General features: G+C 38.4%; 1 protein-coding gene across 1 annotated transcript in view; it reads right to left on the reverse strand.

The window, feature by feature from the left end:
- Window positions 1-17,077, reverse strand: part of ATRNL1 (attractin like 1) — a 716,247-nt gene that overhangs the window by 609,794 nt on the left and 89,376 nt on the right. Inside the window, exons 2-7 of the mRNA XM_063434704.1 lie at window positions 12,075-12,158; window positions 9,898-10,011; window positions 9,367-9,495; window positions 7,700-7,908; window positions 5,774-5,948; window positions 4,970-5,057 (exon numbers count right to left, since the gene is read on the reverse strand). Coding sequence (XP_063290774.1) covers window positions 4,970-5,057; window positions 5,774-5,948; window positions 7,700-7,908; window positions 9,367-9,495; window positions 9,898-10,011; window positions 12,075-12,158 — 799 coding nt within the window. The remainder of the gene's footprint in view (window positions 1-4,969; window positions 5,058-5,773; window positions 5,949-7,699; window positions 7,909-9,366; window positions 9,496-9,897; window positions 10,012-12,074; window positions 12,159-17,077) is intronic.

Here is a 17,077-nt window from a genome sequence, read left to right on the forward strand (position 1 = left end):
CGATCCAGTTCCAATCACAATATGGAGAGATATACAGAGAACAACGATCATCCACCATTAACATAGTATCACATTACGGAGCTTTCTATCTACAGCACACAACTCTAAACATATACTATCCTCCCTTAATGCCTCATAATACTTACAAACAATAGTCTATATATAAGGATAAAGGATTTTTATAGGATAGCCTATATATAAGGATAAAGGATTTTTATAGGATAGCCTATATATAAGGATAAAGGATTTTTATAGGATAGCCTATATATAAGGATAAAGGATTTTTATAGGATAGCCTATATATAAGGATAAAGGATTTTTATAGGATAGCCTATATATAAGAGGATAAAGGATTTTTATAGGATAGTCTATATATATAAGGATAAAGGATTTTTATAGGATAGCCTATATATAAGGATAAAGGATTTTTATAGGATAGCCTATATATAAGGATAAATGATTTTTATAGGATAGTCTATATATAAGGATAAAGGATTTTTATAGGATAGTCTATATATAAGGATAAATGATTTTTATAGGATAGCCTATATATAAGAGGATAAATGATTTTTATAGGATAGCCTATATATAAGGATAAATGATTTTTATAGGATAGCCTATATATAAGGATAAAGGATTTTTATAGGATAGTCTATATATAAGGATAAAGGATTTTTATAGGACAGCCTATATATAAGGATAAAGGATTTTTATAGGATAGTCTATATATAAGGATAAAGGATTTTTATAGGATAGCCTATATATAAGGATAAATGATTTTTATAGGATAGCCTATATATAAGGATAAAGGATTTTTATAGGATAGCCTATATATAAGGATAAAGGATTTTTATAGGATAGCCTATATATAGGAGGATAAAGGATTTTTATAGGATAGTCTATATATAAGGATAAAGGATTTTTATAGGATAGCCTATATATAAGGATAAAGGATTTTTATAGGATAGTCTATATATATGAGGATAAAGGATTTTTATAGGATAGTCTATATATAAGAGGATAAAGGATTTTTATAGGACAGTCTATATATAAGAGAATAAAGGATTGTTATAGGATAGCCTATATATAGGAGGATAAAGGATTTTTATAGGATAGCCTATATATAAGGATAAAGGATTTTTATAGGATAGTCTATATATATGAGGATAAAGGATTTTTATAGGATAGTCTATATATAAGAGGATAAAGGATTTTTATAGGATAGTCTATATATAAGGATAAAGGATTTTTATAGGATAGTCTATATATAAGAGAATAAAGGATTTTTATAGGATAGCCTATATATAGGAGGATAAAGGATTTTTATAGGATAGTCTATATATAAGAGGATAAAGGATTGTTATAGGATAGCCTATATAAGAGGATAAAGGATTTTTATAGGATAGCCTATATATAGGAGGATAAAGGATTTTTATAGGATAGCCTATATATAAGGATAAAGGATTTTTATAGGATAGCCTATATAAGAGGATAAAGGATTTTTATAGGATAGCCTATATATAAGGATAAAGGATTTTTATAGGACAGTCTATATATAAGGATAAAGGATTTTTATAGGATAGTCTATATATAAGAGGATAAAGGATTTTTTATAGGACAGTCTATATATAAGAGGATAAAGGATTTTTATAGGATAGTCTATATATAAGAGGATAAAGGATTTTTTATAGGACAGTCTATATATAAGAGGATAAAGGATTTTTATAGGATAGTCTATATATAAGAGGATAAAGGATTTTTTTATAGGACAGTCTATATATAAGAGGATAAAGGATTTTTATAGGACAGTCTATATATAAGAGGATAAAGGATTTTTTATAGGACAGTCTATATATAAGAGGATAAAGGATTTTTATAGGATAGACTATATATAAGGATAACAGATTTTTATAGTATAGCCTATATATAAGAGAATAAAGGATTTGTATAGGATAGTCTATATATAAGAGAATAAAGGATTTTTATAGGATAGCCTATATATAAGAGAATAAAGGATTTTTATAGGATAGTCTATATATAGGAGAATAAAGGATTTTTATAGGACAGTCTATATATAGGAGGATAAAGGATTTTTATAGGATAGTCTATATATAAGAGAATAAAGGATTTTTATAGGACAGTCTATATATAAGAGGATAAAGGATTTTTATAGGATAGTCTATATATAGGAGAATAAAGGATTTTTATAGGATAGCCTATATATAAGGATAAAGGATTTTTATAGGATAGCCTATATATAAGAGAATAAAGGATTTTTATAGGATAGTCTATATATAAGAGAATAAAGGATTTTTATAGGATAGCCTATATATAAGAGAATAAAGGATTTTTATGGGATAGTCTATATATAGGAGAATAAAGGATTTTTATAGGACAGTCTATATATAGGAGGATAAAGGATTTTTATAGGATAGCCTATATATAAGAGAATAAAGGATTTTTATAGGACAGCCTATATATAAGAGAATAAAGGATTTTTATAGGACAGTCTATATATAAGAGGATAAAGGATTTTTATAGGATAGTCTATATATAGGAGAATAAAGGATTTTTATAGGATAGCCTATATATAAGGATAAAGGATTTTTATAGGATAGCCTATATATAAGAGAATAAAGGATTTTTATAGGATAGCCTATATATAAGAGAATAAAGGATTTTTATAGGATAGCCTATATATAAGGATAAAGGATTTTTATAGGATAGCCTATATATAAGAGAATAAAGGATTTTTATAGGATAGCCTATATATAAGAGAATAAAGGATTTTTATAGGATAGTCTATATATATAGGAGAATAAAGGATTTTTATAGGACAGTCTATATATAGGAGGATAAAGGATTTTTATAGGATAGTCTATATATAAGAGAATAAAGGATTTTTATAGGACAGTCTATATATAAGAGGATAAAGGATTTTTATAGGATAGTCTATATATAGGAGAATAAAGGATTTTTATAGGATAGCCTATATATAAGAGAATAAAGGATTTTTATAGGATAGCCTATATATAAGAGAATAAAGGATTTTTATAGGATAGTCTATATATAGGAGAATAAAGGATTTTTATAGGATAGTCTATATATAGGAGGATAAAGGATTTTTATAGGACAGTCTATATATAGGAGGATAAAGGATTTTTATAGGACAGCCTATATATAAGAGAATAAAGGATTTTTATAGGACAGTCTATATATAAGAGGATAAAGGATTTTTATAGGATAGTCTATATATAGGAGAATAAAGGATTTTTATAGGACAGTCTATATATAGGAGGATAAAGGATTTTTATAGGATAGTCTATATATAAGAGAATAAAGGATTTTTATAGGACAGTCTATATATAAGAGGATAAAGGATTTTTATAGGATAGTCTATATATAGGAGAATAAAGGATTTTTATAGGATAGCCTATATATAAGAGAATAAAGGATTTTTATAGGATAGCCTATATATAAGAGAATAAAGGATTTTTATAGGATAGTCTATATATAGGAGAATAAAGGATTTTTATAGGATAGTCTATATATAGGAGGATAAAGGATTTTTATAGGACAGTCTATATATAGGAGGATAAAGGATTTTTATAGGATAGCCTATATATAAGGATAACAGATTTTTATTGGATAGCCTATATATAAGAGAATAAAGGATTTTTATAGGACAGTCTATATATAAGAGAATAAAGGATTTTTATAGGATAGCCTACATATAGGAGGATAAAGGATTTTTATAGGATAGTCTATATATAGGAGAATAAAGGATTTTTATAGGATAGTCTATATATAAGAGAATAAAGGATTTTTATAGGATAGTCTATATATAGGAGGATAAAGGATTTTTATAGGACAGTCTATATATAAGAGGTGGTTAAGCTGCAATGGTTGTGCTGCATAGATCCCAACCCCTTTTTTTCGGACAATGTCAAACATGCAAACGTCCCCAAAGCTCCCCTTAGCAACGCTTATAGTGCTATGTGATTGATAATATTCAACTTCAACCAAATCTAAAATACGAGCTCTGCAAAAAAAATATATCTAAACTGAAAACCAAGACTGCCCTCTGCAGGCAGAAATCAAGAACTGCTGCTTCTGAATATTCAGTGCTACACAGACATTAAAGCCCAGGTGCTGATCATGGGAAAACAATTAATTATATTGAAATTAAGACAAAATCCCTATAAAGCTAAAAAGAAATGCATTTTCTATTTCCGTTTATTGTCCCAGCAAACAGTATCAGATTTACTCTATAAACAGCATAGCAGAGAGCGTGGATTTGGCATTCTGCCGTGAAGTAAGGCTGTGGAGGACATTACCAAGCTCAGCGTATTAAAACCAGAGATTCCCAGCTCAACTCCCCCAAACCAGGTCGGGTTCCTGATTGAAACGTGTGATTTACTCGGAGTACAGAGTGTTTGGGAATTTAGCCTCTTTCAGTCGCTTTGAACAAGTTGCGATCCCGCAGCCGTCTCATAGCAATTCTATAAATGTCACACGTCCCCTCTGTTATCACATTGACCGCACTCAGCATCACGGGGACATTACAACCAAATCCTTTAAGAGATCCCCCTCTACATATCTCAATACAGAATACACCTGTAAGCATGGTTGATTATAAATCTTAGCTTTTCTCTGTTAATTGATATGTGTTGTTTATCAATTTTTTGTATTTTTAATATTATATTGTACCTTCTTGTAACAATGCAGTGTTAGTGGGCCAGGACATACTTGTAAATGAGAGAAATATCAATGTATCCTTCCTGGTAAAATATCTTTATAAATAAATAAATCAAACCGTTGTAAAAGCTGTCACTACATTGGGAGCATTTAGATGAGACTGCAGAGTGTACACCCAGTATTTGGAGTTCCTCCTGTGGGGCGGCAGAAGGGCATCCTGCAGTGATTAGTAAGTGACTGAATAACCAGACTAACAGCAGCTGGTACTCACCTGGTACAAGGCCAGTGAGTGCCCATATCTCTGCAGAGGGCCTCGCAGGACGGGCACCACGTTCCATATGCTGCTCTCCACATTGTAACTGTGAAGAAAACAGAGTTACTCAGTAATACAGAGAAATGGATGTTTTCACTTTAACATGAATTAGTCTTGGAGAAAAAACAGCGGATGTTAGAATATGCAGACTGACACAGACTCAGAACCTTGGATTGAGAAATTCCCCCAAGATGTACACAGAAAGCTCTTTGGATTTATTGCTAATCTTGTGGTCGGCAGGAGCCGATGCCCTGTACCTAAGGCTCATCATGAATTTCTGACATGATTTAACGGTGATTGATTTAACTGTGATTGATCATAGCGACGCATTCTAAATACAATTATTTGTATAGAGCCAACATAATCCTCAGCGCTGTACAATAGGTAGAACAAGACAAAAAAGGAATTCTAACAAAACACCTAAACACATTTGACGTATGGTAGGTGAAGAGGTCCAAGCAAGCTTAAAATCTGAAAGACAAATCAAGGTTAGCCATTCATAACCATGCTAGCGGCAGATAAAGGGTTAATAGGTTGCTAGGTAAATAAATAACTAAACCATTACTATGTATCTGTATTGGATCAACAGCAAAAACAGATGTGAGAAAGGCTGAACTTCATGGACACACGTCTCTTTTCAGCCATGTAACTATGTATCCTGGAGTAGAATGGTAATCAAGGGAAAACCCCCGGGATGTAGGAGTAGACGAACAATGAGATTTTTAACCATGATTTATAAAGACGCAGATTAATGGCACTTACTTTAACACCATCTGGAAGGAGCTGTAATTAAAGGCATAGCCTCCAATCACCCACATGAACTTTCCATGCATTACGGCTTTATGGGAGGCTCGACCCACCGAGGGGCTGAATGGCTTCACGTTGGGCAGAAACCAGTAGGAGTCCGTGGAGGGAACATTTAAGGAGCAATCAGGACCTGTAGGACAAAAGCAAGAGATGTCATGGTTAATATATCGTCACATGGTTTGAGTCCATTCCACATCAGCAGATAAATCGCTAGGATCCTGAGCGGAAAGGGTTTCTGTTATATTGCCTCCCTGGAGGTGGGGTCTATGGCTAAAATCAGACAAGTTTCATTATGTCTCCAAGTCCTGCACTATTCACAAACACCAAGGGCTTACAGACTGCATACAGATTGTGTTCTCTGGAAATGATAGAGTGGGTGTATATTTCATGTGAAAGCAAATGGCAAAGGTTGAGAATGCACTTAGGGCACAGACGGTAATAATACAGAAGTGACTGTTTTAGACGGATCCAGGTGAGAGCAGATTTAGCATGTGATAATTACATGACAACAAATTCAAATCCAAAATCCACTCAGATTATTAAAATAGTATTAATGGGGCATGAAAGGCTAGATAGGGCTAATTTTTTTTATGAATTATATAGTGAAGTAAATGTAATTAATTAAATGTAGGGATTGACTCCTAAATGTTAATGCACTGTATAGATATTAATATAATTTGATTTATATAGGGCCAACATATTCTGCAGCGCTGTACAATCGAAGGAGGAGGATAGGAAGAAGGCCATTGTGTGAAAGAATGGCCAGGAAAGGGAGTCTCTGATTTCAGTAAATGTTTTATCTCCCCAGTACAGCAACAAATCGGCAGTTTAAAGTAAGGTTGGCACTATAACACGACCTTTAGAGCTATTGTACTTAGAGTAAGCCTAAAAAAGATGTGAATTAGAGATACTAACTCAAATGAAATAAAAAGATGCTAACATTTAAAATGTCCCCCCATTTACAACAAATCCCCATGATGTGCAGCATCTGCAGTGAGATCAGCAAACAATGAAGTGGTCAATGGACTTTCTATGGCACTGCTGAGTTAAAGCTTCTCTGGGTCACAGCTAGGATTTCTGAGAGTTATAGTCAACTGCCAGCTGAACTATAACTCCCAGAAATCTCAGTCCAAAAAGGAAATTGCAAATTATAAAGCAGGCACAAAAATAGTGGATATACAAAGCAAGTTATTACTTTAAAATCACCCACACATTCCTGGAAGACAATTAAAAAATGAACGCACAGCATTACTCCATGTAAAGAACTCTGAAGTTGCATTACTGAATATTGCCACAAGATGTCACTATAACACTAGACATGCAGCACTTGGTGTGTGCATGTTTTGGGGGTTAGATAAACTGCTGACGTAACATAACAGACATCATGCACGCAGTATGATATATAATAGCAGCATCTAGTTCCAGGAATTAGCAGCCCCCGTTCCATTTTTTCTGTATCTTTGCTGAGGCCGGTAACATCACTCTAAGTGTTGGTGCACAGGGCAGGAGAACATGTAACTCCCCCTCCTTATAATGAGTGTATCCCTGCACATTGTCTAAACAGACAGGACTGTCCCAAACACAAATAGGATGTGAGCACAGCTTTCCTTTCAGGGATTATTTGTGTCCCTCAATTTCTAAACACTATGTCTGTCTTTCTCTATGGGGTCTTGCCGATTTAGCATTTGAAACCGGTTATGGAAAACGAGTTTAAAGTTGTAGAATTTAAAGGAATAGTAACGTTTACCTTCAGGATTATTCACTGCACAGTGAATTGCTGAAAATAAAATAAAGTTGCAAACTAAAAGAACTAGAAGTTTAGCGCAGTGGGATCCAAATTGCAGATTAGGTGATTCACCCGGACCCCGTGTGGACACGTACCTTGCCAGCTGTCATTGCAGACACACAGCTTCTCCCCGGTCAGGTCGCAGTAGCCGTGGTCTGGGCTGCCGCAGTTATTCTTGCAGTAGAGGATATCGCAGGCTTCTCCTTTCCAGTATTTGTCACATTCACAGTACACTCTGCTCGGGACAGAGCTGCTGGTAGTACATTTGCCGTGGCCTGAGCAGTTATTAGGACAGGAATTGATCCTGGACACCAAGAAACAAACAGGGTGACAATTAGCTGCCGTTACACAATCTAGCCACGGCACTGCAAACACTTCCCATAATGCCCAGACAGTTTGCAATCTCTGCATTGTGGGGATTAAATGTAGACACATATACAGAGCATTGATGTGGTGTTATCCCATGACTGAACGTGCAGTCTCAGAACAACGAGCGATTAGAGAGTATCTCTATCACTCCAGCAGTGTTGGAATAGGAGGGACAGTAATACATGTCAATATGCCAATTATTTAGGATTAACATCAGCCTCTTACACCCCACTTAATCAAATTACAAATAAACTGGGCATTAGTAATGGGTGTTTTTAACATATGTTTATTCCCATTGAAATGAGACAGACAGAGGTGGTAGAACATACGGATATTCCTGCCTCTGTTTAGATAGGAACACTTTATACCACTGACTACACGGAGGTATTGGAGCTAGAACCTACCAACCACTGGATCAATACTGGAGAGAGACATGTTACCTCTGAATTAACCTACATGTATCATATATTGTACATGCCACATCTTAACTGGAGGATGGTAGTGTGTGCCAGAGGAGGGCAGTGTTTGCCAGAGGAGGGCAAAGTGTATAAGAGGAGGGCAGCCTGTACAAGAGGAGGGCAACGTGCACCAGAGGAGTGCAACATGCGCCAGAGGAGGGCAGCCTGTACAAGAGGAGGGAAGTGTGTGCCAGAGGGGGGCAACGTGTGCCAGAGGGGGGCAACGTGTGCCAGAGGGGGGCAGTGAGTGCCAGAGGAGGGCAACATTTGCCATGCCACATCTTAACTGGAGGATGGTAGGGTGTGCCAGAGGAGGGTAGTGTGTGCCAGAGGAGGGCAACGTGTACAAGAGGAGGGCAGCCTGTAAAGAGAAAGGCAACGTGCACCAGAGGAGGGCAACATGCGCCAGAGGAGGGCAGCCTGAACAAGAGGAGGGCAGGGTGTGCCAGGGGAGGACAGGGTGTGCCAGAAGAGGGCAGCATATGCCACTTTAAAGATCTAACAATGAAGCACGTTTACCCTATTCTCCCTAAAGGACACATCAATCAAGCTTAAAGACTCAGATGACGTTGGACAAAGTATCGCATTATAGAGGCCTGATCGCTACCCAGAGCTCTCTGGCTGTATTCTATCTCCAGAGATGAATCAATAAACTGGGGACTGGGTAGAAAAGATAAGGAAATGTAATATTGAGGTCCTAACAGTAAACAGGAAAACCAGTGCTGTAGAGTTGGAAAGCCTTTTCAATTCAGACATAAAATACAGAATCTCTTTATTCTGCTAGAGTTCCAGCAGAATAAATATGAACCATAAATAAGACAATCCAAATAACTATAAAAATGTCACCCAATACCCATCGGATTCCCATACCTGACACGGTTTTCTAATCATAGCGGGGAAAAAACATTGTATTATATAACAAGCGTTCTACGTACGAGTAAAATATGTTAAATCCCGTTAAGTTGTAAGCAGCATCACTAAAAAAGTGAAGTAACGCGTATCCGGAAGTGGTAACGACCTCTGGCACAGTCTCGTTCCCTGGAGTTTCTGGCACAATCAGTCCGCTGAGGAAGAGAAAAGGCAGACGGTTTAGTGAGTGCCGGGATTATACACAGAGCCCTAATCAATGGATTAGTTCCTGCCACGGCCCTCCCAGCCGGGGATACTAAGTGATCATTTCACATGCAATGGTTAAAGGGGACTCACCTCAAAATATCTACAATTACATTTATTAATAGAGCATTCAACAGACTAGCTACTTGTATTATTTTTATATTCTCCGGAGCCCATATTACACACCTTTATTACTAGCAAATCAATCAGTTAATGTGTATAAATGACAGACATTGGAAGAATTTAGACACACAGGAGAGTTAGTCACATCTAAAGTGACCTGAGAAACTCTCCTATGATACGAGAACACATTGAAACCCGTTGCCAGAAGGAAAAGTTACGGCAGATCTCACCTCAGCACAGCAATTAGAGGCGAATATATTGAATCCCCGTCGTACACGTACATGTGGTCCCAGCTGCATTCAGTGGCAAAATGATTGAACCGTAACCTTAGGACAGCTTGGGGGCTGCGGGGGAAGAACAGTGAGACAGAACACAGATAATACATACCAGCAAACAGACAGTCACTTCCATCAATACATAGTGATACATACAGCCATTTATTAATAACTACATTTCATTTAACCTATGACTAAGTAACTAGCATAGGCTTCCTATATTTTCCTACCCACACTCTCCAATGCAGGAACTTTTATTGAAATAATGGAGTAAAGAATGACTTTTTTTGTCAGCAAACTTGCAAAGCGCCAGTATTAAAATCCCATGATCCATTCACAGATGAGTTAATTTAGCACATCTCCCGTGATCCTTCCATCAATGGGTTAATATATTACATCTGATATAGCTGATCTCCCTTGATGTCTTGAAGTAACTACATGCCTTTACAGATATACACGTTTGAGTTAATTCCTATGAATCTGATCAAGCAATGCAACATGGGAGATGTAGTTTCCGTTCAATATTAAAGTGTATAGATCATGCCCCTGCAGTCTCATTGCTCAATTCTCTGCCATTTAGGAGTTAAATCACTTTGTTTATGCACCCCTAGTCACACCTGTGTGCGAAGTGCACAGCCTTCCTTAACACTTCCTGTAAAGTGAGATCTAATGTTTACATGTCCTTTATTGCACAGTGTGTTTAATTTAGAATCTCATGCTCTGTTTATGGCCAACAAGACCCTGGAGAAACTCCCAGTGTGTGATTAAAGTTCAATTTATAGAGTAGGAGATAAAAATGTCTAAAGCAGGTTAAAGTCTGATTGAAAATATTGTTTTTTTTCGTGCAGGCTGCACCAGCCACAGCCAGGGAGGTGTGTCTAGGGCTGAATGAACAGCAAAAAAAGTGATTTAACTCCTAAATGACAGATAATTGAGTAGTGAAACTGCAGAGACATGATCTATACAGCAAAACTGCTTCATTACGCTAAAGTTGTTCTGGTGACTTCCCTTTAAGCTAAATTGTGACTTTGATTTAATATTTTCAGATAGTCTTTTAAAATAATGTTTTCCTTTAAAAATACATAACTTGGATTAAAATGCATCGATGTATCAAAATATCTAAATATTAGATTCAAATGTTTTCAAAATATTAAATCATTTGAAAACTTATATTATTCACAATGAATATCTCACTTTGCACAATTTAGACAATCTACCAATATTAAAAATGCATTTTAATGTCTATGTCAAGGTCCCCATTAAATGACAAAGCAGCGGAAAGAGAATGTAACCCAAGGATACGCCATTCGCCGAGAGACTGCCATTTATAACCGCACTTTGCTAGCGAGCATTTAACTTGTTTTACGTCCACGAGTCAGTGATTTCTCCCCCAAGTCTTGCTTTTTTATCAGATAATCTCACAAGCACAAAAACTAGATTACAAACTCCGCAAACTGCAGTTCTGTGAGTTCCCATTAACGCTTGCTCTGCGGTAAGGAAGAACAGACATTTTATATCCAGCTGTCTGTTTCATGCCGGTGATGGCTTACCCTGTACGCTGGTTGGGAATCATGGGAGTGAAACCCATTCTGTGATATAGAATACCAGCGCTAAGATATAATGTACAAACACTGACAACCTGTTCTATACATACATCAATAGGTATATTATACCTTCTGCAACATTGTAGCAGCTACGCTCATTCCAAGCACCATAAAAACTTCATCTCAAAGCCAAGTACCTAGAAACATACATTTCTCAGTTTTTGGAATGTGGAGCTAGTGATAGGCTGGTGCCCTGTCAGAGGCTTCCCGCAAGAAGATGGCCGAGTTTAATTGGTGCCGTCTGGACAACATTGCAGTTACCATAACTTTGGGGTTAAATGCTTTATAACCAGGTAGGGAGGCACCAATTACTTCCAGGCACCATAACAACATCATTGAGATAGTGTCCGGAGTGTTCTTTAACCTTGATGGAGAGCATGTTACTATATTTACACACTTTATATTGCAGTGCTAAGGTGCTGGCTTGGAGTAGTGGGACTTGTAGCCAGCTACCGCTAAATGTATCACAAGATGCCTTATAGATCCCCGTTGTAAATTCACAGATCGATAGCCCGATAATATACTTACTAGCCCTCGATTAGCCAGCTGCATTTGGTTTTATATTTATAGTTGATCGGCCCATCGGTCAGGTACCCAGAAGGTTCAGTTAACCTGAAAAGAAACCAAAAAAAATAGAATTTGGGTTTAGAGGAAGAATGACTTTATAGTGACACAATATTAACCCCTTATTAGCCAAGAATAAAGCCCTAGTGTGTACGGCACAGATACAGCATACGCCATACGTACAAATTATAGCATTTATCCTACTTATCCACTAGTAACAAACCGGCAGATTATATTATATATGTTATATATTTTTATTATCTCATGTTTCACTATATATAAGGGAGATACGTGCAGGCAGTCATTACGGTATATGGAAACATGCTTTTTAACACCCATTGTACAGCGCTGCGGAATTTGTTGGCGCTATATACATAATAATAATCTGACGCATCCAGCACCAGATTCAACACAAGCCAACCACCATCCCGCACGGTTGCACGTCTCCTGAGCTCCGGTACAACAGAGGGATATTTGCTAATAATAGTGCTGATTTTGGCCCCACCACGATACAGCTAGCTGCAGGAGACTACGGGGAAACATTCCCAAAGGTCCCCAGGCTCGGGAGCAGAGTATACCCGAGATATGGGCCTTCTACTCTCACAACCAAGCAGGCCCAAAATCGCCAACCGGACGCCTGACTCATCTCATGGCGCCACATCAGTCTCAGACGACAAAAGCAGTGGAACCTATAGAGCTCCGGTCACAGCCTCAAGGCAACAAAGCCCTACTTAAACGATAGGCAGAGCCTCAGTGGGCCACTAAAATGAATATTATCACAATGACAACGGATATAAAAGGCTTTTTCTCTTCTGAAATGGCGATGCTGAAAGCAGACCTGAACACACTATCTGGCAGAATAACAGCGGAGGAAAGTATCCATGGCCTTGGCGCCCAGCAGACCTCGACTGCAAGCCAATTACACGAGGTATCAAGGTGGGACAGCCCTCAGTGTCAAGGTGGGACAGCTCGAACATATTGCACGCCAACGCAACCTGAAAACCAGGGGGATCCATTGACTCTGGCAAACTGACACAATTTATCAGACGGTTGATGTCTACTACCTTGCCACCCAAACAGGCCCAGTATCTACTGTTGGATGGAATTTATCGACTACCTGGCAAACCCAACAATAAGACCTCTGCTCCCAAGGATGTCATTTTGAGTTTTAGGTATAAGTCTGACAAGGAATCTTTCCTGGCCTCCATCAAGTGTCAAACACCATTTGTGTCCGAACAACATACACTTTGCTTCTTCCAAGACCTCAGCAGAATGACGCTGCAATGGAGGGCATCCTTGAAAGACGTGATGGCTCAGTTGCAGGAAGCTGGAATCCCATATAGATGGAGCCCGCCAAGGGCTGTCACGGCGTAACGGAGTGGGCTACGGTACAAGATTCCCACTGTGTCCAACGCAGACGCTTTCCTACAATCTCTGGTACCAACAACCCCTGGTAACTCTAAGGGTGACAAGGCTCCTCACTGCTGGGACGTAGATAAAGTGACGAGCTCTACTCTAGCTGGCTCTATGGCTCCATGCTGAGAAGGGGGACTTACCTGCTCCCATTTAAATGTGTTGCTCCTTGCAATTCTTATTCATGCATATTAATGTTCTACATTAATGTGGTTTACACTTTGTTCTTAGTTTTCCTTAGTTTTCCTTACTGAGCAGAAATTACCCAAAACTTACGTATGTTACACAAAACTTATGTTACACAAAATTAAAAATCTATGGCTAACCAAGCGACTTACCAACTGTTCCCTCCTCAGGTGTAACAGATCCCTTTAAGAGTTTTTTAAAATGTTCCATTAACAACACGTGAAGACTGAAGAGTTCTGCCATCCTTGGACAATGTAACATGACATGGCACTATGTCGGACATAATATTGGGACCTTGGCAGTTTTCTCCTCTCACATTAATTAATTTCACACAAACAGATCTCCTCTAATTATTTTACAAGTCAGTTGTCTATGTGACCCATGTATCTATCTAAATGAGGTCAGCCGTAGAAGGTGTCAAATGTGTGAATCTAAAAAATAACTTGGATTCCACGCACTTTCCACGCTTGTCTGACAATCCGTCGCACCTTGCCAGAGCGTGTTAAAAGGACACAGCGGACGGTAAGAAATGCAAAGTATTCATTTAAATCCACTTAGATCGGCAAAGGTAAACCAGTCCCATCCGCGGGCATTGAGAATGCAAGATTCAATCACTGATTTACCAGCCATAGAAACATCGAATATGACGGCAGATAAGAACTATTCGGCCCATCTAGTCTGCCCATACAATACAGCCTCTTCTGCAAATACAGACTCTACGGTTTCAAATTTGAAATATTTTATTATTATTTACCTATCTGCAAGCTGGCTACTGCGCTGCCGGTGAGAAACATGGCGGCGTTCGCATTAAACAGCAGATGATTTTTTTTTTTGTGAATTTGCTTTCTACTGGATATTTATATATGAAAATGACTTTTTTACAGCAGACACCGTTTTATATATGAAATGACTGGTTTTACAGCAGACACCGGATGTATATATGAAATGACTGGTTTTACAGCAGACACCGGGTGTATATATGAAATGACTGGTTTTACAGCAGACACCGGGTGTATATATGAAATGACTGGTTTTACAGCAGACACCGGGTGTATATATGAAATGACTGGTTTTACAGCAGACACCGGGTGTATATATGAAATGACTGGTTTTACAGCAGACACCGGGTGTATATATGAAATGACTGGTTTTACATCAGACACCGGGTGTATATATGAAATGACTGGTTTTACAGCAGACACCGGGTGTATATATGAAATGACTGGTTTTACAGCAGACACCGGGTGTATATATGAAATGACTGGTTTTACATCAGACACCGGGTGTATATATGAAATGACTGGTTTTACAGCAGACACTGGGTGTATATATGAAATGACTGGTTTTACAGCAGACACCGGATGTATATATGAAATGACTGGTTTTACAGCAGACACCGGGTGTATATATGAAATGACTGGTTTTACAGCAGACACCGGATGTATATATGAAATGACTGGTTTTACAGCAGACACAGGGTGTATATATGAAATGACTGGTTTTACATCAGACACCGGTTGTATATATGAAATGACTGGTTTTACAGCAGACACAGGGTGTATATATGAAATGACTAGTTTTACAGCAGACACCGGATGTATATATGAAATGACTGGTTTTACAGCAGACACCGGGTGTATATATGAAATGACTGGTTTTACAGCAGACACCGGATGTATATATGAAATGACTGGTTTTACAGCAGACACCGGATGTATATATGAAATGACTGGTTTTACAGCAGACACCGGGTGTATATATGAAATGACTGGTTTTACAGCAGACACCGGATGTTTCTTTGAGATTCAGAACGCTAACTTAATTTCCAGCGCCGGGACGCCTCCATCTTTGTCAGTGGGCCTGCTGAAGTGCACGTTTTTGTCCAATCCAACGTTCCACATAGAGAAGCATCAAGGACGAGATCCGCATGCGTGGCTAAATGCAGCACTCGTACAACTAAATGTTCTCAATGAGTCTGACTCTGTTATTACAGCAGGTTTACCACCAGTGGCTGCGGGGAACACAGACACTATCAGTGTGTTTAACCACACAATAAAGATTTTTTAACAAAACGTGGACAAAGCACACTCTATCAGGGATTACTACCGCTTGGGTGTTCCAGACAGGAAAGGCAAATCGCCAAGGATCCAATGGAAAATTCAAAGAGACGTCCAGATACAGCAGTCTTTATTAAGGAACATGACAATGTGAGACTTGATAAAGGTGCATGCAAGATCTGAAACGTAGTTTTTTTTCTACAAAACAGCAATATTTTACACTGGGTTAAAACGACAATAGCACCCTGAACACAAACCGGCCTGTAATTAGTACTGCTCCTTTACCGAGCTTGCCAGCTGCTCCGTTACACAATGTTCTTGTGAAGTGTTGCATGCTTTCAGCCGAGTGTGGGGGGAATACAGACAAGATTACTGCGGACAATAACTTCAATTTAGCTAAAGCGACAATCTGTAGGCCCTGCTGACGCACTCCTGTGCTGCCACTTGAATTCTACAGGCTGGCTTTCTGTGCCAGCGAGCGATTGAATCGTAGCCGTCAAGGTGACTCGTCTAGAGAAGAAAGCAAAGGCTAAACAATGGAAGAAATTCATTATTACAACAGCACCAGGCCTCCCGCGCCGGGTACAGACAATACCCATAAACACTTTAATGAAAGAAATTGCTGCTTGAAGAGGAACAGAATGGCCTCCCCGAGCATCACCCGTCGTGTCTGGAAGGTGAGGGACCTTGTGTTCATAAGAGAAAGCTCCGGATCATGAAAAAGCTCTTAAAAAGAAGAGAAAAATAGAAGGAAGCGAAGCCAGGTCAGCGGTCCTTACTGCTGTCAATCTCTGTCATTGGCTTTGAGGGCAACGTGAACAAGGCGACATTAATAGCCCCCACAGATTGCCCTGAACAGCAGGGTTCCTATTTAATAGAATGTATTAGACAAATGTTAACCCCTTAAGGACACAACTTCTGGAATAAAAGGGAATCATGAAGGAATATTTCCGTCATGTGTCCTTAAGGGGTTAAACTGTATCATAGCTGTGAAAGGATGTTTAGCTATACACGGTCACAATCACACACAATCTGAATACACAGGGACTGGCTTTCACATGCAGCTGATGGGAGTAGAAGTCCCAGTGGAAATGACAGAAACTAGAGGCTTTTATGATTTATTCAACACCAAGGACACCCACGGAGGGTCGCAAGGGGTCCCCTGAAGCTGGTTTAGACAAAACAGGGCCCTAACAGCACTGATAGCCTATAACGTCATGGACATCCTCATTGAAAATCCTCATGGACGGCTGTGTGCTGGGTCTTTCATGGGAGAGATGGAAGTGGTTTTAAGGACGGCTGTGTGCTGGG

This window comes from Pelobates fuscus, chromosome 10, assembly GCF_036172605.1.
Source record: "Pelobates fuscus isolate aPelFus1 chromosome 10, aPelFus1.pri, whole genome shotgun sequence".
NCBI classification, from domain to species: domain Eukaryota; kingdom Metazoa; phylum Chordata; class Amphibia; order Anura; family Pelobatidae; genus Pelobates; species Pelobates fuscus.